The sequence below is a fragment of the Dicentrarchus labrax genome, unplaced genomic scaffold (assembly GCF_905237075.1).
Source record: "Dicentrarchus labrax unplaced genomic scaffold, dlabrax2021, whole genome shotgun sequence".
Classification (NCBI taxonomy): Eukaryota; Metazoa; Chordata; class Actinopteri; family Moronidae; genus Dicentrarchus; species Dicentrarchus labrax.
In genome coordinates, this window is record NW_026136707.1 from 6,087,823 (window position 1) to 6,114,828 (window position 27,006).

The 27,006-nt window shown below is 42.9% G+C and overlaps 1 protein-coding gene across 1 annotated transcript in view; it reads left to right on the top strand.

Annotated features, from left to right (window-relative positions):
- Positions 1–229: 229 nt before the first annotated feature.
- The window catches only part of iglon5 (IgLON family member 5), a 92,835-nt gene continuing 66,058 nt past the window's right edge, over positions 230–27,006 (top strand). The window contains exon 1 of the mRNA XM_051407785.1: positions 230–850. Within this exon, the coding sequence (XP_051263745.1) occupies positions 790–850 (61 nt within the window). The 5' untranslated portion in view covers positions 230–789. The remainder of the gene's footprint in view (positions 851–27,006) is intronic.

A 27,006-nucleotide genomic window follows, 5' to 3' on the forward strand; every position in this document is an offset into this window, starting at 1 on the left:
GCAACACCGAACTGGCTATAAATCACATTGCATTATCACCGCGCCGCGCTTCGTTCTCGCGCTCTGCCCGCCCAGTGCGCGCCTGCGATTGGCCGGTGAGGCTCCTCGGCCGGCCTCTCCGCGCGGGACATCGGTGCAATCGTAAATCCCGCCTCCTTCCTTGGGGCCGGTGATTGGGGAAGGGGCTCTCCTTGAACTGTCAATCATGCTCTTTCTTGTGCGCCTCGCATTCAGTGCTGCTCCCTGCGACGCGCTGAGTGCGGAGCGACGAGACGCGCTGCATACCAACAGAGACATACGGGAGCAGGCTAATTAAGGCTGAAGTGGCGACTTGCGACTGGTCGGGACGCACAGACTCCATCCTGTTCTCTGACAACAACAAAAAAAAAACATATTTATGTCAAGTCAGTGGACAGTTGAAATTTTACCATCTCTTCCCATGTATTTTCTAAAATATTTTATCTTTCCTTCAAGGCTCTGAGAGACAAACTAAGTGTCTGGGATATTTGTTTTTTTCCTGCTCCTGATATTTTTCTGGTTGAGAGATTCTTCTACACAGGAGAAGACAAACAGACCTCTCCGTTTCTCTCTCCGACATCAAAAGGAAAAGTCAAGTGGACAAGACTGATGTTTTCGTCCAGTCACATGTAAAAGCGTTGGACTATTGCTGTTGACATTCATTCACCGGGTCGGTTTTTTTATACACAGAGTCCCCGCAACGGCACCGTAAAGGAGGAATACCAAGGCATTTGGCTGCAAAACAAGCAGAAAATCAATCAGAACTCCATCATGGGCTGCCCCCTCTTGCGGAACGCGTTTGCTGGTTTGATCCTGGTTCTGCTGTCGAAAGGTAAGTTCTTACGAGCTACTTTAGCGATGTGCTGGCGGTTCTGTGCCGCTGCGCCTCTACGCATGTATATCTTTCATTTTCTGACAACGCTCGTGGAGGTGAATACTAATGAAGAAGGGGGGGGGGGGGTCTACCTGCCTGTGAATCACGCGTGTCTGCTGTGCCACTGCGCTCCACTTTTCCATTTCCTCACACAGAGATATACACAAACGTAGAGAGAGATTGGGGGTGTATGTGTGTGTGTGTGTGTGTGTGCACGCGTGCGCGCCGTCGTCGTGCGTGAGCGCGTGCGTGTAAGCGCAGCGCCAGGTTCATCTCCAAGCCAACCTCGTGGTTCAGTGTGAGCAACGGGTGATGCATGTTAAGATGTTTACTATGGAGGAAGAAAAAAAATAAATATAAGACTCCCATCCCCAGTCGTCTGTGAACATTCCTTTACGTGACATGAATGGCCTGGTATCCCACGCACATGACGCACCACCAGTGCGGGGGGGGGCTGGTAGAGGGGGGGTTAACATAAGTACGGGTAAAAGCAATGCAGAGAGACTCGGGAGAGAAAGACAGTGTTTTGTTCTCGGTCTTCAAACCCAAGGTCGAGAGAGACAGCGAGTAATAAATGGTGAGGGATGGACGGGGGCTGAGGGGGTCAAACATGCACCGGGTAATCAAGCCTACATTTCCTCTCCTTGCACTGGCATAAAACACCTTCCCCACAGTGCCAGAGATAACTTGCACAACCAGAAGATTCAGGTGGCTATTTACACTGCTTCATAATGAATAACACAAACAGACAGTGTTGTTATGTTGTTGTTGTCCACAGGGAATGCTGACCAGGGGATATTTAAAACTCCTCTTGCATTTTTTATCATGCCATCCTCTAATATCCTAACCATGCTATGGGATGTCCCATCATATATTAGTTGTACACGGCATTCTCACCATGTACTCTAATTCCCCCCTGCCCATCTAGCATGAACACAGACACAGACACACACACACACACACACACACACACACACACACACAAAAATACACACACCTGGCTCAATTAGTCCTGCCTTCATCCTGTGGGAAATCAGTATATAAATAAATTACTCTGGCCCTTAATAACAATAATTGATGTGTCAGTGCAATAAGATGTGAGGTTAACAACCTGCAGATGCAGACGGGCTATAGCCTCCTGCTCCTGAGCTCCTTGTGGGTAGGAGAGCCCAGCTGGTCATGGTTGGCTTGCCACAGCAAGCCCCTTTTCCACACCAGGCAGAGACCAGACGGACAGCCCTGCAGGACGCACACAGCACACAAACACAATGAGCTGAGCACCACACAAACCGACCCTACAACCATACTGAGTCTCATTTCAGCTTTCGGCCCTCTGAATTTGTAACCTGTGGGTTTTGGGATGTGAAGGTGTGACCAATCATGTAAGCCACAGTTGAGGAATGATTGGGTATTGATGTGAGTTGTGCACATTGCAGCACATGTGAATCAGACTCATCTTGGAGAGGGATCCCATCTGCTGCTCTGAGTTGCTGTAGGTCCACATCACGTCCGTATTTTAAGGTAGAAAGCATGCATTATAAAAGAAGAACATGACTGTTAAAAGGGCACTGTCCGCTGCTTGATAAATCATGCAGCAGTGGAATAATCCTCTTAATCTGTGCCCCTTAGAGTCGGACCAGTGTGGTTTGTGGTTGCCTAAATGCTTCACCACCATCGTTTAGCAGATTGTGTGTGAGTTATTAGTGCCAGGTTAATGATGTATAAGACAAATTCCTCTGAATGACTGTACAGTATTTTATTCATCTGAAGATATTTCTTCCGCTTGACAGAGATTATCACTCATTTAGCCACTTCACATTAAGCACAGGCACAGCAAATATTTATTAAGAGGGAGTGCTATTTTATCTTCCATACCCTCAGAAACAGATAGTAAAATCTGTTTCAGACCTCTACAATGGCATGCCAACCAGGTTGAAAAGGGTCTTTTTCTATGCTGCAAAACACAATTAGACTATTCAAAGGTTTCCTACTGGCTTGGCGTGTGAATGCACAAACCACTCCATGGGTGTGATGGCCAGCTCCTGGCATACCATCATGCCTTTCCCTTCCTCTGTTATTCTCTCTTTTATTGCACTTAAAATGTCTCAGAACTATAACTCTTAAAAAAGGTGGATGGCCAAGCTCCCGTTCATACATACAGTAAAATATCTACATCTTTCTGGCAAATAAGCCGTCTGCAATTTCTCAAAACTTGTTTCATCCATGAGACTAGACACTGTGATACTTTGCTTTTTTCCCGATGATGGAACATTAAGGCTGTGAATGTGTTCACACACACACCTCCACACGAAATTAAACAATTTACCCTCCGCTCAAAGTATTTCTGTTTCTGTTATGACAGAAACCTGCAAGATCTGATAATGAGAATAATGCCATCATTGATTCAGTGAAAAGTGAAGATGACAAGAGAAATTGCTTCTGCTTATGGTGCTACATTAGGTCACAGCAGAGGACGTTTGAGGTTATTTATCAAAGGATATTATTTCAATGATATATTTAGATGTTAAAGAAAGGATTTCTGCCTTACAGATATCCATTAAGGCAATTATTGCAGTAAATCCCACTTCACGCTGTATTGTATACTGTACATATATGTCCAACTGTCTAACAGATGGGTCTTCCCACCAACATGCACTGCTGTGATGGAGGTTCTGGTAAGAGGAAGTGTACAGGGCAGGAACACAGGTGAAAACAGTCGGGGTTGCTTTGTAGCTCACCATCCTTCTTGTTTCAGCAACATATGGGGGCCAAGTGGGGTCAATGCGCATCGCACATGTTAGCACGTAGCCACCCTTCTTCCCTGCCCCCTCGCACACATACACAAACACGCACACTCGACTGGATCACCAGTCTTGGCTTGTAGATGAAGAGACGGGAGATGCCAGCATCAACAGATGCCTTGCGCTCCTATTCTGGAGGGGCCTCTGCTTTTTCTCCCTCCCTTTGAAATCCATGGTTTCTGTGTGCTGTTGTTCTCCATGTTTGGCTTAGAAATGCTCTGCCATTTTGGCAGGTTTTATTTATCTGCGAGTGTTGCAGTGAGAGGGCCTGGATTTGGTCTCAAGAGCCTCAGGGACAAGGGTCTGAGGTTTAACCAGCCTGGAGTGGCTCTGTGGTCTGAATGTTTTTCCCTTGGGTTTTACTTTTTCTATTTCTCTTGCTGCTCCGTGGTGGCCTGTGGTGCTGTGGATCCAACATCTTCCACTAAATCTATTCCTCACACTAGTGGAGGAATAGATAGTACCTTAAGAAAAAAAACAGCTGCATTTTGACCAAGAACTTGCAGAAACAGGTGCAGTGATGGAAAACCAAAGAGGTGAGTGTGGTGTTTAAAGGAAACTTCATTTGAATTTCTGGTTGAGAATTGTTATATGGAAATTAAAACACGTTGCCACCCTGATAAAGGCAAAATGTTTGGAGAATAAGGCATGATGTACTGGAGAAGAGTTGTGAGACCACTTTTCATTTTGATTGGTTAATGTTGTCGGGTGTAGCAACGTTAGGAAGTGCTGTTATGGTAAAGACATCAGAGTAACAACAATCTTGAGATATTCTCTTAAAGAAAAGAAACATTTTGAAATGTACTAGAAGTTATTGCATTGTCAAATTCCACCCACCAATGATTTAGTAGAATCACTTTAGAAGGGAAACAGCTATTGTACCATGACTTCTGAATACAGTGCAAAGAATCATGTCATGCCATGCGACTACTGACAGTATTTCTATTGGATTCCAAGGTGTTAAGGATCCACATCAAGAACTATAATTTACAACCAGTTTAGTTCAGTCTTTATTGTCTCGCATGGGAAACGTAGCTTGCAGAATGGCAAAAACACACACAAAAGCAGACTCATTCATCAGTAAAATATGATTTTGAAGGAGGAACACACAATAAACCATAAAAACAGTAAGAAACAGTAAGTAAGAATTAATTTGTAAATATGAACAAAACAAATTTAGCAAGTTGAAAAACAACTAGACAATAAGGCAGTAAGACAGGGGCTGTATTTTTGGTAACAACTAAGGCTGCAAATTAAGTAGTCTTATTGCACACACTAAAAATAAATGTTTGAAACTATTGCACCTAGCTCTGGGGAGTCTATTCCTCGGCCCTAATTGAGGCAGCTCAGACTCCTTATTTAATTGGTGGCAAGTATCAGTGGCAATACCGAATGATCAGAATCGAGAGAAATGTTGAGTCGTATTCATCGGCGTGCCCTCACTACGTGGGTTTTGCAGCATTTCCAATTACAGGGTAGACAGAGATGAATAACCCCTTAGCTGGTGACCCCGCGACCTGCCAGGCTGAAAGCTGAACTTTGCATCTCTGAGTGTTAGCAGCTATCTGGCCAGAGAGGTGACTGAGAGGTCGCAGGTTCAAATCCTTTGAGTATGGTTAGCCATAATGTTGCCCAGACGATAGGCGGATGCAGCACCTCCTCGCTGCCCTTGAGATTTCTCCTGTCGGTTTTGATAAACACTTCACTGGGCCTCACATATTGGTTCGGGGGGTTAGCAATTACACATAGTGTCAGTGTCATAAATAATGATTACAGCGAGGCTTGTTTGCAATTATAATTACAGTTATAATATATGGAGTTCAGTGTAATGGAAAGGAACTGGGACCGCTTTCAGCTCAGGACAGGTAGTTATACTGTTTAATTACTGTAGTAATTCGCTCCGTTACAACCTCCCCTCGTCCTCCCTGTGTCCCAGTCCCAGCTTAAAGACCTGCGTCGGTCCGGGTGTGAATATGAACATTAGCTGTGGGTTCTCACTGTAACAAATGAAAGAGGGATATGTTTTATTTAGTGCACAGGAAGGATCATTCAAGAGGGAGCAGAGTGGCTGTAGAAGCAGGAATAAGTGGTGGCTCGTGTACTCACGTCAACCACAGCCCACGCAGGCACGCACCCACACCCACACCCACACACACTCTTACGAAATAAACGTATGCATTTATACACTGTGGAATAGCTCCTTTACTTGGGCCACTGGGAAGATGAATTTCTACAATTCCCTCGCTAAAGGTGTGAACGGTAAATCAATGGAAAGCCAATGTAGCCGAGGCATGAGGGAGATGAGAGAATATCTTTATATATATATATATATATATATATATATATATATATATATACACACACATATACACACACACACACACACACACACATATATATAAACACACACACACATACACACACACATCAATATAGATATTAATAACTCTCCATTGATCTCTGTTCAGTAAGGTTCATTTAGAGAAAATCGAATGAGTCTCAGCACAGGGCAAATTTTTACGCTTTAGTTTTCAAGCAGTCCATGCTGCAGATTGAGCTGTCTGCAGGGAAAAAGAGAGAGGGAGAAAAAGAGATGTTTTCTTGTTTGGTGATGTGCAGATGTTACACATTTAAGAGGAATGAATACTGTTAGAGGGGGAGAGAGAGCGCTGTGTGATTTTCTTCCCTCTATTCCTCTTCCTTCTAGTCTTTTTTGTGCCAGGGAGTTAGCATCATTGGAAACACAATTCAGATTAGTGCAGGCGGCTTGTCCTAGGGGAGCCGGGAGGGACGAGGGTCCCGCTTCTCTCCCTGTCCTCATTACCAAAAGACAAGGAGCTCGCCGGCAAATCAATGGAAAAGGCTTAGGCACTAATGCAGGCCATGCCTAGTGATGGGACTTAGCTTTGTGTGTGTGTTTTTTTGTGTCTCAGTGTGTTCATGTGTTTATGTGTGTGATCCTTCCCTTGTGTGTGTGTGTGTGTGTGTGTTTGTGTGTGTGTGTGTGTGGAAGTTTAATCATTTGTGCTACAACAGAAGGCTGGAGAAAAACATTAGTTTCAAACGACTGCTGAATTGCTCGCCGTTGGAGTAACCTCAAAACTCCCGGTTAACTGCGTTGATATTTACCACGGGGACATACGATAGCACGGAAGCCCTTTAATTACGCAGAGATAACGTCAGATTCATCAGTGAATCCATTTAGTCCAGTACTAACACTGTTACCATTGTAATTATAATTGCTCGGGGCATTGTTGCCATGACTACTCCTACTTCAATACCCTGCAGTTGTGTACAACTTCCTTTACACTGACAGAAAAGGAACAGCACCTTGGTGTTTCCTGTCAACAACCCCCTGCAGCGGATGATGGCATCAAAATATGCTGAACCATCCCCCTGTCTCACGGCTCAATCTGTGCCGCATCTGTCCTTTCTGTAGCTGATGTTGTTCTTACATTTACCTTCATCCCACACTCACTCCTTTTGTTTTGTTTACACAGGTAAAACTACTGGGTGCAACAAATGCTAAATAATGGTTTCATGTTGTGGATTTTCAGCCCCTCCGCCGCCTCTGACATCTCATGGTGCTGGAGGTGTTTCTGGGTCTGTGCAGAAGGGAAGGGAGGGCAAGAGGGAAGAAAGGGAAATAAATAAAACTGAGGAAAACAGATCAATAAATATTTCAGCAGCTGCTCCCTTCACAGACTTCTCCTGAAGCCATAAGAGGTGGAGAGAGAGCTAGAGAGAGGGAGGGATGGATAAAGTGCAAGAAGGAGAGAGAGAGAGAGAGAGAGAGAGAGAGAGAGAGAGAGAGAGAGAGAGAGAGAGAGAACAGGGGTAATTGTGTTCCAGACTCTCATTCACAGTGAGTGAGAGAGATGGAGGGTGAAAGAGAGAGACAGAGAATGGGGATAATTGTGTCCCAGACTTTAATAGACAGAGAGAGAAGGCATGAGTGAGGGGTGGAGAAGCGACACAGGGTGTGCTAATGAGCACCACATACCAACATTGTCTCCTATGGGAATGAAAAAAAGGCATATGAGAGGCTGGGTCCCCGGACTTTGGCACTACATAATAGCGACTGTAAGAATCTCTCTCGTCCTGACTTTCACATAATTCTAATTCCTGTCAGGAGTTAGCGACAGACCGTGTGGGTGTGTAGTTTGTGCAGCGAGCAGTTCTAAATGATAATGAGCCGGTCAGCAGCTGAGACGGCTAACGTGTTGCTGTGAATCAAGTGCGGCCAGCATCAGCGCCACCTTTCTCCAGTCATTAGCTGATATGTTCTCACATTGGCATGAAATTTGCACACACAAGGAGCACATTACATGCACCGTGTTTGGTGGGGTATGTATAGTTAATGCAGATAGTGTGAAGCAGCGGGGGGGGTGGGCTTATGAGGGTGGACAGGCTGGAGAGATGGAGGAGTTATGAAAAAATGATTGAAGGAGGGCTGCTGGGAGGAAGCAAGGGAAGAGAGACAGATGGTGTGAGGGAAGAAGGGGAGGAGGGATTCAAAGACCCGCAACAGGCAGTGATCGAGATGGATTGATTTTGCAGGAAGATGATTAGGTGGAATAAAAAAACATGGCAGGTTTATCCTGCCGATGAAAACTGTGTTTGGGTGATATTGCTATGAGTGGGAGTAGTAAAATTGTTTCAGGGTCACTTGTTGTGTGATATTGCGGCATTAAGGAGTTGGTGCTAATGTGATATGCCACTGGTTAGGGAGTCATTCCAGCGAGGCAGCACACCTCTAATAAGACGCTCATGCAGTGCACCCACATCATAATAAGTGGTTTGGAGCTTGTCAAGAATCCACAGGTTACATAAAATATTATATTTAGACACTCTTTAACATTGCCAGCAATCAAATGCTAACGGTTGCTATTTGGAAAGCTACATTATTCGGAAAACAAACCGTGTCAGTACCTAGTGATAGTTACTGCTTAGTGTAGTTGTTGCCCCACACTCAGAGCTTATGGTGTGATTTAGAGATATGCCACAATTCTCCTGTGGCTTAGGGCTGGCACGTGGCTCCATCCCACTGGCAACTCCAGCTGCGAAGGTGCCGGTGGGATTTTCTTGTAATAAAGTGCCCATATTAGCGCGACATCCTGACAGTAAGACTCAAGTTAAGGGGAATTTCACTAAGGATTTGTCTGTGACAGCCCATAAATGGACAGGAAATGTTCTGCAGTGTCTTGAAAGATGTTGATTCTGCATGCAAACCTGTGTATGGGGTGTGAAAAATTGCCTCCCACATTTTCAAGCAAAAGATCACAGGAATATTTTCTTAACAAAATATCAGATTTGTGATGTATATTTGGTAGTTGGGATGTTAGGTGAGATTTCATCAAACATTTGTACTGCAATAGGCCATTAATTGGGTTTGGGAGAAGACGCTGCCGTGTTATTGTATTATGATATTTCACTAATTAGATGTGTAGTTGGATAACTCTGAAAGCCTGTGCTACTCTTCCCAGTTTTGTAATGCAGTGAGTGAAATTCCATTAGTGCTTGGACCTGCATGGGGGCAGTTGCGAGCACAGTATTTGACTCAGATGTTATTTAAGACGTTTTCAAGATTGGGTCTGCTTTTACATTGTGCTTCAAACACATTTTGTTCCTTTATTCATTGTGCGATGTGGGTGAATAGTGCTATCTATTTTTTTGTGTAATATCATTCCTGGGGTGTCAGTGTGATTTCCAAATACTGATCAAAAATAATTTAGTTTTTGTTTCAAGGCTGTGGTTCACTTTGAAAGCACATTACTTTTTTCCCTTTCCCCTTGTGTTAGAGCGGTACTAAACATGAAGGAATTTGGCCAAATTGTACTCATTAAAATGCTTATCATTCCACAGATGCAAGTCAAATTTCCAATTAAAATTCCTCTTCATTCTGTCCTTGTTGAGCTTCTGTTTACTCCTAGTTTCAGCAGTTATTGCAATATTAGAGCACATATAAATGTATCAATACAAATGATTGCAAGAACACAGTGTTCCCCGTCATCCAAAGGGTTCTGGATTAATGCTATGATCAAATATACAGCAGGAAATGTCAAATAGGTTTAGTAAATCAAAAGAAAAACAAACATAAGAACAAATCTCCATTTAGACACTGTAAGATCATTTTGTCACAGCAGCAAAACATCACATTCTCTCTCCATCAAGGGGGTACCGACTGTATCGATGTGACCTTTCTCTGGCCAGCAGACCTCCAATTCCATTAAGAAATAATGAAGGTGTCAGAAAAGGGCAATTAGCTGCTTAATGTTGGGCAACAGTACTCTAATACAACATATTTCTGCTGACAGGTCAATATCTATACCTGACAACAACTGCTGTACTGTGAGACATGATAAGAGTTATTGCAATGGTTGTCATTATAGAAATGAAGATTGAAGTTCCACTGAGCCTGTTTCACTGTCGCTTTAAAAACCAAAGTGTTATGCACCTCTGCATTGACAGACTGGATGAAAATAACATCTGCGATAGAGATGCTTTTAAATGGTACAATAAAATGAAAAATCTAATCATAGACTGATGTGATGAGAGGCCACCAATACCAAATAAAACGTGAGATGGTTAAAGATAAAAGTATTGGAGTTTTGGAAAACAACAAAACAAAATCTGTATCAAGTTGATGTCAGAGCCAAAGACCCACAGTATTGAAGATTTAAATCAGATGATTTCTGAACCCTAGAAGATAAACAACCCAATTCAGCACTTGTTATTAAACTTCATGTTGGCCTATTTATTGTAAATATCTGCTTTATCAAACCTGCAGTTACCTTTGTTTGTTATTTGGGGTTTGACAGCTGTAATCAGAATTGATCTGTATACTGCAGGGAGGCAGCTAAATCAGACATGACAAATGTGGGGCAGACAGTGCAGGTGTTTTCTCAATCAGACCGACTTGATTGATCCTCCCTTGAATCCATCATGATCAGGTCTTATTGACATTGGGTTTCTATTTATATTTTTTTTTGACAGGAGTGATAAAAGAAAGATAGCATGCAATTAACTACCGTACGAAACGTTTCAGCAAAAAAATTGCATTTCAATTCAGTCCTACAGAGGATTTATGAATCCAAAAATGTTAGAAGGAATTCTGCTGGTGGAATTGATTTTCCTTTAATTAGATTTTTTACCAGACTGGTTTTGTGTGGTGAATTAATGTGAAGAGTTATGATGGCAAGGGAAGATTTGCCTTAAGGTTCAGTTATTTCAGACAGTTAACGCAATTACATCATATGTGTAATGGATTGCATTTGATTAAAACGTGTTTTGTCTCTCAAATTTGGTATAAGGATCTGAATATGGTGCACTTAAGCAAATATGTTTAATATAATGTTCTGAATAAGAAATGCTTTAGCCAATGCTTGCCATTTAATGCCTCATTTCTGCTCCCTTCATCACAGCAAGGCTTTTATTCTCAACTATATAGATGTCCGTTGTCAGCATTTTGACAGTGCAGTTTGATGTAGAGCAGCGATTTCTTAAAGCAGAGACTTCTAAATGAGCAGATATTCTCTTTTATACAAGTGTGCTGCAGAGGCTGAAAGCAAAGATGGCACAACACAAGTTGTCAAGGCATATAGACTGAATGGCTTTGAAATACAGTGTCTTTGAAACTGCAACATTTCAATTCAGAGGACAGCAATTACACAGTCAAACATGGAAGTGGATAGAATTGCATTACAGTAGCGACGCATTCATTATAATGTAAAAACCCAGCCAGTTTGTGTTCTATAAGTTATGCTTTGGTGCTCAGCCCCAGGGACCCCCTGGCCTTCCGACTGTGCCCACTCACCCGTTGCTACTTCCTGCTCTCAGCTCACACTTAAAGACACAAGCGCACAACCTAAGGCCATCTGTTTGCTTTTTCTGGGGCAACGTTGTGCCTACAGGGTTATGGACATATATGATAAAAAGTACCATCAGAGTTGTCAACCTTCTGTGTCTGCCCTGATTACCTGGGGAACACCACATCTTCACAACTTGTAATAAAAACTTGTAATTAAAAATTAAAAGTGTTTAATGGGAATATGTGCAGTTATTTATAATTGAATTCATGCCATGCTTGTGAAACAATCCACCATCCGTTATTCTATCAAAAAAGTATATCATAGCAGATGACAGGCTGAAGAAAGGCTGTTAATATCACAATAGTGATTACAAATATCTATATAAACAATATCTATATTTGTCTTAATATGACCAATGCATGTAAAGTTTTCCATAAACTTTTTACCTCCTGAAATTCTTTCTTCAGTAGTTTAACAAGTTGTCGATGCCTTTTTTGTTTTTTTGCCCATTGTGCCCAGCTGGTTGAAACACTAATCAATGTAATGTTATGGGAGGGAGAATTATGTCCTTTTTGTTTTGTTTTGTTTTGTTTGTTGTGAAGAGTTGTTAATTCATCAGTTGGTCGCCGCCATGTTAAATCACACTCCTGGTCGCACAAGATTGGGAATCATAGTGCCATCTCACTCCTCATGAGGTGACACTCAATGGATTCTGGTGAAATGATTCATCCAGTTTGAAAGAACATCAGGGGGAGGCAACATCTACAATGGCATGTAAGGAAGTGGTAAGTTAGAAGAATGCTGCATTGCAGGAGTTAATTGCCTGGGCTGGAAAGGGTATGGCCACTCCTGGGATGGACTGCTTTGCACAAAGGATGGATGAGCCAGATAGAGTTGGTTGAGACAGAAACACACCATATGGAGGGCTGTATCTGGCTGTGGTTGGTTGTTTTATTTATTAGCTCTGCCAGGTTGGTTGCCACATTCATTTCATGCCTGTGTTACTCCACCTGCATCTTCGGTTGAAGCTGCTGATTTTAAGTAGCTCCATAATCGGGAAACACTTGCTTTCCCTCAAACTGCAGGGGGAAAAAAAAGGAGGAAAAAAGCAATGGGGTGTTTACTGTAATTGCATGTGATTAATAAAATGTTAAATTTTTCTGTATTAGCTTTAAGCGTTTGATCTTGTGCACACACTTGCCTTTTGATCTCATGTATTCCCCTTCTCAGATATTCTGGCGTGTGCCACTGAATACAGATGCACTTTGATATTATCCCAAAATCGTCAATTGAGCAGCAGATTCCCAACATAAACGTGACAAATCAACTCAGCAGTACTGCACTGACTAATATCAACTTACATCATGTTCCCTGGCACGTTAGCTTATTTACCATTTCTCACCAGTGTTTCTTTCAGTTACTCATCATAATGTCAGTCACCTCTGATTCACTGATTGATTGAAGGAGAATTTGTTTGAGTAAAAATACAAATGTTTTAGGACTAAATGGATTGAATATGACAGCCCTCCATTTCCAAGACACAAAGAAAATATCTCAGACTCACATCTGTTGTGTCACATGCTCAGAACGTTGGGTCATTGCAAATTTAGCCCTAGCCAGAAAGGTGAGTTGTTTGTAAATTGTTCGTGACAAACCAAACTCAAGGGTAGTGGAGTCTAGTGGCTGGAGAGAGGAGGGGAGTAAAGTGAGGAGTCTGACCTCTTGGCCAATCAGTGAGTATCAGTTTTGAGGGGAGGACAGGCTCTCAGCTGCAAGCTTCTTCTCTCATATTGAAAACAAAACCCTGAGCAAGAAATGAGCCCAGCCTCAAGCATCCAAAAAATAAGCCATGCCGTATGATTTGACACAAACATTAAATCTGGATCCAAAATCTGTAGTCTCTCTTTTGCAGGTTCGCATAAATAAGAGAAACTGCAACAAGTGTGCCTGAGAACTGAATCCCCTCTCTCTATGTCTGCAACAGGATGACCTACCTGTCCAAAAGATTGTCTGAGTCCATGATCCGGGTGCTCAACTCTAGTCTCATCTCATGGTCCGTCAAAACCCACTGGGGAAACAGCTCTCCCCTCTCTTTTTTTCTCCTATTCCTTCTCTCATATCAAACAGACAGCCACTACTAAAAGATTCATGCATGTGGACTTTGGGTCATTAAAGAATGATCCACAGCAAAGCTGTTTTTCACCCTCATAATGAAATCCAATATTCATGAAATGGATTTTCCTCTCTGCTCTCCCACTCACTCGAGCCACAGATGTGTGTTTGCTGGTGTATTTAGTCTGTGTTTGCGCAGCCTTGTTAGGCTAGCACGGGTTAATGGTATCCTAAAGGCGCATTTTCAGGCCACCCAGTTAATTACACAGGGTTGACGGATGACCTTGCCATACATTACCTGTGTAAAGCAACGCAGAGTTGGGGCATATCTGGGCTTTTCTAAGATTGGGGTCAGAGTAAAGACCAGTTAATCAAAGCTTTGTTTACACAAGTACGGTACTCACCATACAGAGCTTCCAGTTAGAGGTAGCAAGACAACATAATCAGATTGGTACATGTGTATCTGAAACCTACAAATGCAAATTTTGACATTTAAATAATAGAGAAGAAGAATTTTCATACCTCATCAGTCTGTTTCTGATCCTGCTTTTCCATGTGCACATTTTCAATGTTGCACTGTTGAAGACATTGTTCATGTAGTGGTTAATAATAATAATTGTAATACAACTTTTTTTAATACCGCACGTTATTACAATAAAATAAAAAAAAGGAGATACATTAAAAACAAAGCAGGAGAAAGGATAGAGACAGACAACAAATTAAAGCTTTAATTTATTCATTCATTTTTAATTAAAACTAACAGTAAATTAGTTACAATGAATCCTATAGGCCGGGTATAACTAAAGAACAAGTTTCTTGATAAAAGCAAGGAGCTAAGACCTAAGCTGTCGGGGAAGTGTGCGTGTCGCCCTCTGACGGTTTATAACTTGTCATTTTGAAGCCTGTTGTGTTTTTGGTTGCTGCTGTGTCATTTTTGGGAAATGAAGCAGCCAGATGGAGCAGGCAGAGCCAATGGGGAGTGCAGTAGGTGAAACCTCAATCTACTGAATGATGACTTAGACACTGGTTGTCATATCAGTTTATTTCTTTCAGTCCTATTGTTTTGTTTTGTTTTAGGGGGTTTTGCACTCATGTGATCCCCTCCAGATCCTATTTAAAAATGACATTATTTCCTCCAGTTTGTGAAAACAAGTTTATATATAGTAAAATTTGATTTCCTGCATGCATGAGGATCGAATTATCATACAACATGACTCAGATGTTAACAGACACAAGTTTCTCTCCACTTACAACCCTTTACAATGTGTGTTATGTCTCCAATCGAGACAACACAATGTAATAACCCTCCTGTAACACCAAGGGGCCCCAAGTAAAGATCCTATCTCTAATCAGCCTGTAATACACTCTGGCACTGTAGTTCTTTTGGATCTGACCACTAGATGGCAATAGCTTAAAAATTCAACCACCTTTTTAGCAGGTGGGATCAACATACATAGACAGAACTTGTTAATTAAAGAGGACTGATTTATTTATGTTCTATATTGCAGATTGTCCTGTTCTTCAACACCTGTGTCAGCCTTTATGAATGCTGGTTACCTCAGCCTCAGGCTAGATGGTGGACAACTCATCAGTATGGCTGACTGGAGTTGGGGTGGGACCTTCACTAACTGAGGGGAAAGAGGGTGGACAAGCTTAAAAGCTTAAAGCTAATTAAATCAAGAATAACTTGCTTCTGTAGGTATGAAAAAAGGCCATGTAGCCCTATTTAATTTTTAGGGTTAGCAGTCATACTAGATTTAAAATAAAAGCAAGTGAGTGACACCAGTGTTTTTACCCCAGGGCAATATTGGTGGTTGAATATTCATGAAGTAATATGGGGGATTGCATTTTAAAATGCAAAAAAAAACCTAAGGGCATTATTTGATGCAAAACAGCCTTCCTGCTATACTGAATTATGGCAGAATATGTAAAATCTGGAATCTCTGTGATTAAATTGTGCCAACAAAATACCACTATCATCACTGGCATCAGTAGCAATTTTAATCAAGTCATCTTTTTTTGTCATATCATCAAGACATTATGCCACGTTTGATCCTCACCACCTTCATTATGATAACCACCAACACTGTTATCATCAACACTGATAATCAGCCGAATCTTTCCTCCCCATCTTCTCACTGTTATCTCCATCTTTATCACTGCTGCTAATTCCCAGCATCACACTCAGCTCTCGGCAGCACAATTGTGTTTTGTTGTCACAGCGAGTCAGTGTTTTTTTTTTTACCACAATTACATACTCCACTGAAGCAAAGGAGGTAATCCTTTCTCTCACTGTCTTTGATTATATTTCATTGCACTCATTCTTCAACCCACCACCCCCCAACCCAATCTTACCCCTACCCCTGGCCATGCACCCTCTTCTGGAATTTGTAGCCACCTCAAGATGAGGACATCTGTCCTGACAACTTTTTTTTATAAACGTCAGTGTACGCCTTCTTTAAAACCTGTTTGTCTTGTTTCTCCCTCAATTTCACTTGTGAAGTCTCTTTCTGTGCCTTTTTATGTTCCTCTCTCAACCCATCTGCTCCCCATTTCTTTTTTATTCAATTTGCTCCATCTCTTCATTCTTATGTGCTGGACCTCTGCTGCTCTTCCCGTCTCTCCGTGCCATAAACTGTGAGATTGCTGTGTCGCACCGGGCGTACTGCTCTGCATGGAGCTGTTGGGGTGTGTAACAGGGCTAGGGGGCGCTTGATTTGAAGAGTGTGTTTGTGTTTGCTTGTGTCTGTGTGTGTATACAGCCGTCATGCACGTGTGTACATGTGCACATTTGTTAACCAGGCCTATTCTCAGTGTGAATCTAAATGAATCTAGAATTCTGGAAAAAGGACTGATGTCAGGAGGGCTGTCGTACATGTTCACATGCATGCACATGGAGTGTTCATATTTGTGTGTATAGCATTTGCTGATGGCTGCAATGGCATGTGTGTATCTGTCTGACAAGAGAAGGATGGGTCACGTCTGTGATGCCTGAGGCTTTGAGCACAGAAGGAGGCAGGGTTAAAAGGTCAACACAGGGTAAGCGCTCCTCCCCCTATAAAGCATGAGTCACCACAGGAAGTGGAAGCCAGCGGTGGGTCCGGTGCAATGTGCACCCCCCTCCCCCTCAGGGGACCTCCACCCGCAGGGACAAACACCTCGTTATCTCCTTCATCGTTATCTCTGTTACTGTCGTCCACACCTCGGTTGCTGTCACTGTGAGGGAGAATAAAGTCATCACACCCACACACACGCATGGTAGCGGGAAGGGGAGCGCTTGCTCCATTAACAAGTGTTTTCTAATTGGCTCTGAGCACTGACAGACAGCCACGCGCTGAACAAGAACAAGAGCTTTCTATAAATACAGTCTTAACAAGCTTGCTTCGCCCCAATGTGAAGTGTACAGAGAGGAACGCACACCTGCCTTCACACAGGCACACATATGCACACACAAGTTACACAAACAAGTGAATAAATCAGAGCCTGAATAAATCGAGAGATCTGGATATGTATTTTCTCCCTCTTTTCTTTTGGCTCATCTGCTCCTGCCTTCTGCTTGATCTTTCAGCCTCAACAGGAAAAGAGAAATTGAATTAAAAAGTGCTTTTGATATCTCTTCCTTGCTGCAGATAAATAAAATGATCAGACTCTGTCAACAGGATGACTTCCGCTCCTGTTTCACCCCCCTCCTTCCATTTCTTTGCCCCCTCCTTCTATCCCACCCCTCTCCCCTGATTGGAATCTGGAAACCCATTTGCTGTCTTGCTCTCAGACCCAACTCAGGCCGTGTCAGGTAGTCTGCGCACGTCCCCCTCAGTGCTTCTCCCCTTGTTCCCCTCCCTCTCTCCTCCCTTCCCTTTTTTCTCTCTTATTGCTCTCTCCTTTCGTCTTTATCCCCCCGCTGTCTGCTGCAGGCTCTGTGGAGAATTTGCCCAAATTACCTGTCATACTGGCAGCTACGTGTAAATAAGCCCAGAAAGTGTGTCGCTTTCTCAGTGCCCCCCCCCATCCCCCACCCCTACCTTGACGCTATCTCATCTCACTTCAAACTGCCCTTCCCCTTCTTTTCAATCCATCACATCTTTCCCCCATTTTTTTTCTTCTTGCCCTCAACCTCAATCTCCCCTTGCTGTTTATACCTGCTTCTCTCTTTCTCCATCTCTGCTCTCTCCGTTCGCCAACAAAGTCTTTGTGATTCTTTATAGTGGGGAAAATGAGTTTGTTACTGACTCCGTGGGAGATGTAGCATGCAGAGGAACAGGACATTGACTACCCGTCATTTAGCTGCAGGGCTTAGTGAATTAGAAATTGCAGCCTTTGGTCCACTGTCCTGCTAGCACCAAACAGCTTCGGGGTGGGGGGAGTTGGGGGGCAGGAGGGAAGCGGTGTGTTGCATGTTCTTATTAATGAACAAAGGGCAGGTACATGTCTGTTATGATGTACCGACGTGATAGTGATTAATTAATATGTACTTCATGCAGCAAATGTTAATGTTTTTTTTCATTCTTTTTTTAATTCTGGAGGTGTTCAACTCTGTTTAATGGTTGTTGTTTTGTGTTTCCACACATTGTTAGTCAAGGTGGGTGGAGGTGGAGGTGTGCGAGTGAGGTCAGGGCCAAGCTCTCAGTTCAATTTCTGCTTCGGAAGGTGTAATCATCTCTCACCCAGGGGTTACAGGTGCAAAGACTGTGATTTGGAGGGAGGGAAGTGGAGGCAAAACCTGGAGGAGGATGTTGTAGCAAAGTGGAGAGAGCGATAAGAAGGAGGACATGGAGAGAGGGAGCTCTTAAACCTTGTCCAGGTAACAGTGCAAGTCTCTCACCAGCCATCTGGTAAGATTTATTGAATGCCCCACCCGCTCAAAATTATAAGCCAATAGAGATGTGTCATTCTGATAAATGAAGAGTGTTCTGGGTTATTTCTGGGTTTTTTAAGGAGCCCAGTGGGACCAAACACTCCCAACCCCCGTCCAAATTCAAGGACAGTGGTTTTTAAAAGCTGGACCACTTCATTCATCAAAATGCAGTGTCGATTTCATGTCTTCAGACTGATTCAGTACGGACCAACAGAGCTAGAAATCACTAGGGTTTGCCTACACAAATCCAGGAAACCACCTCCGCCTCTGAAATTCAGCACTTATATTTTTTTGTTCTTATCCTGCAGTCCAAAAGCCCACTTTCAATTATGATTCTGTCTGGGATTTCACGCTGTGCCTCTCTTTGTGATCAGATAATTTATACATTTGTTCTTCTTTTACACCTTTTGTGGGGACCATGAGTGTGAAGCGCTGGCAAAGGTTTGCCAAGATGATAGCACCTGTTAGCTAAAGAGGGCTCAATCATGAGCAGTCACGCATCACCTCACTGCGATCCCACCATGTGGGAAAGAGGGCAAGATATGCACACTGGGCCCAAGCTGCAGTGGTGGAGCAGTGTAGTGCTCCTAATTGGAGATGATGGCCTGTAGCGCTGGTAAAATATATATACACAGAGAAGAACGAGGGGAAAAACATGGGCAGGTAGATCAAGACCTCAGAGCATTTATTGCAGGTATGTGTTTCTCTGAGGGTGTGCAACATAGAGCTTCTGCACAAACATACGGACGCAAAAGCACATGCACATACATATCCTTCCACAAACTGATGGTAATCCCTGAGCAGTACTGTAATGTATGCATAGCAGTCCCCTGAGGCATGGTACATCCATGAGGATAGAAAGCTAAGAGAGAAATTCCTCCTTCTAGTGAATCTCATTAGCATACCTGTTGGAACAACACACCTCAGGGCCTTTTTTCACGTGTTCGGTTTTCACAGACATAGAGGTGGGAGGAGATAGAGGTGGGTGAGCGTGTGTGGAGGTACACTGAAAGAAAAAAAAACAAGTGCTGTTCCCCTGCTGACCATCTCTTACCTGTGCAGCTTTTTCTGTGAACTTAAAAGACAACAGTGGATCTTAAAAGCAACATGAGGTAGTGGGGATTGTGAATTCCAACCCGTTGCACCTCCAGACTCACACACAGACTAATTGCATATAATAGTGTGTTACAAGCAGTGTCTTCAGATTTTTTCTTTTTGGGCTATCCACTGTTCAGATTAGTCCAGTCAGTCAGGCAGGCAGACTGAGCAGAGAAGCAACAGAGAGGGTGTTAGAAACTGTGACAGCAAACTGAGATAGACGCCTTTGATCAGGGCAGCTTTGTGACTCCACACAGCCCTATTTACTCTGGTCTCACTGACACACAGCTGCCCTATTGTCACGAAGCACGGAGAGGCCTCAGGACCCTCTTCCTCACCTCCTCTATGGCCCACTGTTAGTTTGACAAGCTGAAGCCAAGCTTGATTTCTCCCACGGCTTGTTTGCCAGAGAATATCTGCAGAACAAAAGCCCAAACAAACATTCACAATTAAAAAGCATTCATGAAAATGTAGAAGCCAGAGAGAAAAAAATATTCTATCGGCATATTGTGCACCATTACGGTGCACGAATAAGGAAACATGCTTTCCTAATGAGCTCAGGATAAAATTCCCCACCATGCCATGTTGGCTTTTCATGGCTTGATTTCACATCCATTTATCCGCCCCCTCACAGCAAATGGGCTTGAGAATTTATGCTTTTCTACAACAGTGGTGCTATCAAAGCGGAAAGCTGCCTTTGGATGGGAGAAGAGATAATAAAAGGGGTGTACGACTGGATCAATACCACAGCACTCGCTTGTGTTCAGCCAACAGCATAAAGGTGTAACAGCGATTGAAGCGCTTGAGCCAGATGGCAAGAAGACATGCTCTCGTAAAAAAAAAAAGTTTTGTAGGTTTAATTTTGTTTCCATTTCCTGAAAGAGTAATTTAGGTGCACGCATCCATAGACATCCCTGGCTTTCTTGAAACGACAGTGCATTATGTTTACGCTCCGCTGCTGTTTGGTTGAATGTCTTCTTTCTTCCCCTCTTTTGATCTTCTTTTTTTGTTTGTTTGTTTTCTTTTCACTCGTGTACGCAGGACACAGACACCAAGGCGGAGCTGGATCACATACAGCTTTGGCTCTCCAAAGCTGATTGAATTCCTAAGCCCATTTCCCTTCAGAAAGGGAATGAGAAAAAGCAAAAATGATGCATCTCCCGGGCGCTCCAAGACTATCTTCTGCCTCTTCATTCTCTTCCCAGTTTAACTATGTAACAAAATCCCAAACTCAGATTGAATGATATGACCTTCTTATTCACTCAAGATAAGCAGGAGCCCTTTATTTTCAGCTGTGAGAGTAAAAACTAAACTTTGATTTGATTTACTATGCAAACCTAATTTTCTTTTCTTTTCTTTTCTTTTCTTTAAAGGACGAGCTGAGAGAGGGCAGGGTTTTGAGTTATTGATTTCTACATATTTCCTCCAAGAGAATGCTTTGCAGGTGTACAAATGAGCAAATAATGGCATCCCCATGATGCATTTTGATTGGATTACTCCAGTATCCAGGAAGATGCCTGCTCAATAGGTTGGCAGTGCAGTGAGAAGAAAGTAAATGGACATTCTCAGATTGGGATTGATTTGGCAGTCCACATCACTGGAGCGCTTGTTACTCACCAGTGTTTCCCTGGACGCCAAATTATCCCGAAAACCCAAGCAAATTAAGGGCTCGACTGAGTGTGTTTGTGCAGCACTGTCCAACAAATGTGTCATTTATGGTGACTTGTGTTGTAGATCTCAGAGAAATTGTATTAGCAGTTGGGAATGCCATTAAATGATAGTGAATCTCTTACAGGAAGTGCATCTGCAAGGACCATTAGTCATGCTTTTGCTGCTTTTTTTTTTCTTCATAGAAATGACACATAAGTGCAATTCTATTTGATGTGATTCCCCAGGCAGATTAGCGCTGCAGCTCAGTGGGAGACCCAAGCCTGTCCACCGTAGCTCTCCTTTCCTGCTAAGAGGGGTCGTGGATGTGCTACAGAGAATGGCTGGGGTCCCGTCAACCTAAAACTGAGCGGGAGGAAGAGGAGAAAAGGGAATGGAAAGCGCGGAGTAACAACGAACGAGGGAGAATAATAGGAGCATTTGTAGTAATGGAGACGAGAAGTCATGGCAGTGTCAAGGGAAAACACTTTGCTGATGATGGATACACTGAAGAGTATTGTTAGCCATGGTGGGGAGTAGTGCAAATGAGAGTTAGGGGGAAAGAAGCATTGGTGGAGGGGGATAATGAGCTGGTCAGGGTAGAAAAGACAGGCGCGCATTGTACAGTGAGGATGAGAAAGAATCAGAGTTAGACGAAGAAAAGGTGAGATACAGATACAGAAGCAAGCTCGACTCATGTATTATTGCTACCCATATTGATTGAGCTGGGAAGGCAGAAAAAAGGGAACTACTGACTGTCTTGAAACCAAGTACTGATGGATGATGGGATGACAATACTGTTATACAGACGAATAAAGCATTCATTCTCCACAGTGAACAACATCCAAGAGCCTAGTGAGAGTTCGCAGCAGCGTGTATAGTTCATCCTAACTTTGTTAACGACATCCCTTCATAGGTTTACACAAGGAGCTGTTGTTATCCCTCTAGGTTAGAGGCAGATGATCTACTAACAGAATGATTGTCATCAACACTCCCAGGGAGGGCAAACTGCATGTTTACCATCGCTGATTGTTTTTTGAATGACTAATACAAGCAAATACAAAATGGTTGTTGTTGTACCACTTTTCCCCCCCACAGGCCTCAACCTCTCGCAGAGGCAATTAGAAATCGAGCATAGACGTAGACATGCGAACAGAGGGAGTTGTATGTCTGGCTCCCTATCCCCCCGGGGGAAACCACTGTCTGTGACCTTGAGCAAGGTGCGCAGTTTTCAGTCAGTGAGCATGTGACAAGTGCAGCAATTGCAGAGAGTCTTATCAATGTGGGAGTCGTCGTCTCATCAAGCTGACATGCAGATAATAATATGGCTGAAACAGGAGAAAGACAAAATGTTTGGGCAGAAAAGCTTTCGGCTCAGCACGTCTGTCCACGGGCAAGCTCTCGTCCTTGGCCCCGGCCATGGTTTAGTGCATGTTTGTGTTGGTTCTCTGTGATTGTGTGCGTGCCTGCACTGTGCCCGACAGTGTGTTTTGATTATGTCTGTGTGCACGCCCTCGTGAGTCTATGCGCAAGCGATCTGTGGCTAGAGCCATCCCTCAGGTGTCTGATATCTGATCGCCTGGATTGATCGGCCCAAGGAGAGCGTGACATTCAGCTCGTGCTATCATGCCGCAAGCTCACCCAATAAGGCTGTGGAGCAACGGCGGTAGAGCCCTTTGTTACAGAAAGTTAATTAGGCCTGCTCGAATCACACAAGTGAGAAAAAAAAGAGAAAAGACAGGGTAGCTACTATGAGTCGCGTTGATTTCCCAGCAGTGGATGACTGCACGATGGAGCTTTCCACGGCTATGATGTAGGAGGGTGGTGGGGGTGGGGGCGTGTGGGTTTCCCTCTTTCTGCTGTAAGGCGAGTCCCCGGGGATGCCAGCTCCGTCTTCAGAAGAGACGCAGAGGCTTTTAGTGGGGCTCCAGGCAGCACAGGTGCTGCCCCTGCATGCATTGATCTTTCAGTGCTTTTACTATAGGGAATGTCAACCGTGACAATGGAATACACCCAGGCATGGCTATAAGACATGGTGCATTGTAACCACATAGTGGAGGCTGCGCATCTAATATGTGGCATTGCTGTCAGTGCATCTTTAGTTCAAATGAATACTGCATGACATGCTGACTTTACTAATGGAATTTTATGGTCAAACGATAATGCATAGTACTGAATACAGCAAGCCTCTGGTCTCTTCCCTAGTTTCCAGCATGACATGATCTTACGAATACTACCAATTTTCTATAAATGTCTGTGGTTTTGGAGTAAAATACATCCTTTGATTGGCTTCACTATAACTTTAACAAGGTTTAGACATTGCATGCTCTCCTCTGTCCTTGATCCCCTACCACTCTTAACCAGACCATTATCCATTTTACATCCTGTACTGCGTTCTCTTTATTTATCAGTTTTGAACTTTTTAATTAGTTTGTTTCCATCATTTGAATGTACATTTACAGCATTTTCTTATGCTGTACTTCAGCACAAGGCATATGCTGTACTGTATATTGCATTTGAGGGACCTGGCCTTGCCTTACAAGACAGTTTTGGTTTTGTGCTATGGCCTTATGTCACATGATAGGCATGCATGTTGACAGATAATGCCCAGGCCATTGATTCAATTAATGTTCTTTTCTGATGTGGTCCACAAGGCCGCTTTTTCACAATAGACCACTGGAACAACCATGACTGCTGTCTCCCATTCAGTCAAACAGTTTTTTTCTCCTTCTGTAAGATCTCTCTGACAAAAGTCTCTCAGTAGCTGCCAACTGGGAAAAGTTCCCCCCTGCATATCCAATAAGACCTATGCTCATATAACTTGACACAATAGATAATTGTCCTATGGAAAGTTTATTTTTTTATTTTTTTTTAATCAAGAGTTTAATTCTATTAAAAGGGAATTAATAGGAGTTATCGCAAGCTCCAGAGTGGTGCCAGAAGTCACAGTGGATCCCCCTGGATCTAGATCAAGAGTCCTTCTAGTAGAGGATCCCACAAGACATCATTAACATTATCTTGGCCGACTGGCTGGAGGGACATATTTTCTCTCTAATTCCACTGCAATGTCCTGAGTAATCCCCAATCATGGAACCCTTTTTAAAATGTGCAACCAAAGAGTGGTCATTACCGGCTAAATGAGGGAACTCAAGGTTAGTTAAAGTGGACAAAAGGATTACATAGATAATTGATGAGACATTGTTCCATTTTTGTTGGTGTGGATCCACTGTGTTGTTGTGGTGCCAGCAACAATAATAGTTTTCTAGCTGGCATTGCCTTGATACGGCTCATCTCTGCTGACATCGTAGTCCACATTGTGGATTTCTTCTGGCCAGCAGCCATGGTCATCAGTGGCAGTTATGCCTGTCTTTGATCATCAGCTGGGAGGGCAGAGCCTCACACTTCACAGCACCTGGTTGCCTCACGCCCCCGCATACCGTACACCTACCTAGCTTTCCCTGCAGTCTGCTGTGTCCTTCCAAACTCCTTTAGCTACTGCTGCACTCCAGATGTCCACCACCGCAAACAGGATAGAGGTGGGGCGTAGTTTGCAAAACAATTGTAAATATAGCCTAGTCACACATGCTGCAAGACTTGATCACATTCAAAACTACAGCCCCTTTGTGCCTTGTTAAAATTATTTCAATTTATATGAAAATCTCTGTTTCCTGTATGCAAACTCTGCATCCTGTGTAATCCTGATTAGTGGCTGATAGAATGAATCACAGAAGCAGCAGGTTCAGAATGAAATGAATACATTTTCTGGTGAGGCAGACTGCCTGTGACACAATTGAACATGTGGCCTCAGAGGCTGCCCAGCTGATGTAATTGCATATGTTTTAGTCACTATGTGTTTAGCGCCCAAAGATCAAAGGCCATAGCCAACATTTTCTTAATGTGTGTGTATTTTCTGAGGTCAGAGCATCCTCTTCTCACCAGTCATTTTATGCAGGGCACCTACTAAACCTTTCATAATTTGCTAATGTAGCGCTTTGGTTCTGAGGTCAGCTGTAATAACGCATTTCTCTGAACATTTAGCCTTATCCGGAGTTTTGCTCAGAAAGCACTATTAATGTTTCATTCCAATTTGTTATTGGTAAACACTGTGAAATTGCATGAGTCAACAGCTTCACTGTGGACCTGATTTGCATTAGTTTGCTTTTTGAAACAACATCCTCCCTCTTAAAGTATGTTTTAGTCTGCACCATCTGGTCCTTAGTTCAGTGCTGTATCATACACTGAATAGTCATTCTCCGCACCAAGAACGGAAGGTTTCAATTTTCTTCTCACTATTGCCGTCTGCAGCATCGAGCGTCAAAACCAGAGTAAATTATATGATGTAGGACTATATTTCATCTGCTTCTGCTGAGTAAATCCTAATGACTATTTTGTAGATGGACTAACATCTGTCTTCCCTGTAGATCTCTGATTCGTCTTTTAGTTTTTTGTTGTGAAGAGTGTTTATTTTTCTCATCCTGAAATACCAAACTTTACAGGCCATAAAATTCTCTGCTACATAGCAGTGCCAGTGAATGTATCTAATGTGTATTTTTATCACGCCTTTGAAAATGGGTGGCTGCCAAGTGAAAGGATAATAAGATGTGGAACGTGCGGGTGAATTTTAAAACAATTCCAATTTTGCCCTCCGTTTCCATTATCATAATCTTCAAAGATGCTTGTCTTGTTCATTTTGCTCATGACCCTGGCAAGTAAGTCATTGAATTTCCTGAAATAACTGCAAATAAGAGAGCCATCATTAAGATCCCCAGCGTGTAGGAGTGATAGGACAGCAGAGACTTAGGATATGAAAGGACATCCAGTTGATGGCTTTGCAAATGATCTGAACTCCACTCATGACATGAATGCAAATCTGTCAAGTTTTCCTCTTCTTTCTGCAGTGCTGACTGACCCCCATAATTAGATGAGTGCTGAGAGATGTGCTCTGCTTGTGGCAGTGCTGATGTGAAAGAGAGTGAGGTGTTTTTATACACGGTTTAAAGGTTGTAATACATAGGGCAACTCTGATAGGTAACACTGTACCTGAGTTGACTCAGCACAGTTCTAATCTCATAGGAATATTTTATTGAGAGGAAATATTTGACTTCCTACTTTATATTTTTTAAATATTAGATTTTTCTGAACTGTTTTTTATACTTTGATGCTTGTTACCAGAGCTTCTCTGCCTGAAATATGGGCTCGGGTGACTGTTTGAAATGTCAGTGCTATAATACCTGAGTTTTTGTGTCAATACTAAAACAATACTTATTACTTTCAGTGCCTTAAATTGTGATGTCTACAAATGCATTTTGTCTTTGATCTAGCTAAATATGCCAACCTTTACAAAGCATCAGTGTTTGATGTCATCTTTACGCAGTCAACCACATAAGAGCTTTGCCTTAATAATATAATCTAAAAGCAGCAACATTGAGTTCTTGAGGGAACACTTGATCAAAGAAATAAGTGAGAACCTGGCTGAGAACTGGTGCTAACTTTTGATACTTGATAGTTTTGAAAACTCAGTGCTACAGACATATTTCAGTCGATACTCAGAGCTTTGATACCAAGCCATAGTCGCTCAAACCAACAGCAATTAGGAGTATAACATTTCTGGTAGGTGCAGCGTAGAATCAAAATCAGAACTCAGAGGCAGAGCAGGTAAGGTTACAACAAAGTATGCTTGATCAATATTGAGAAAACAGGTCAGCAACAGGCAGACACTTAGTGAGGTTCAAAGTCCAAAAAAAGGATGCAGGCAAGCTAAAAAACTGACAGAGATTATGAACAGACAGG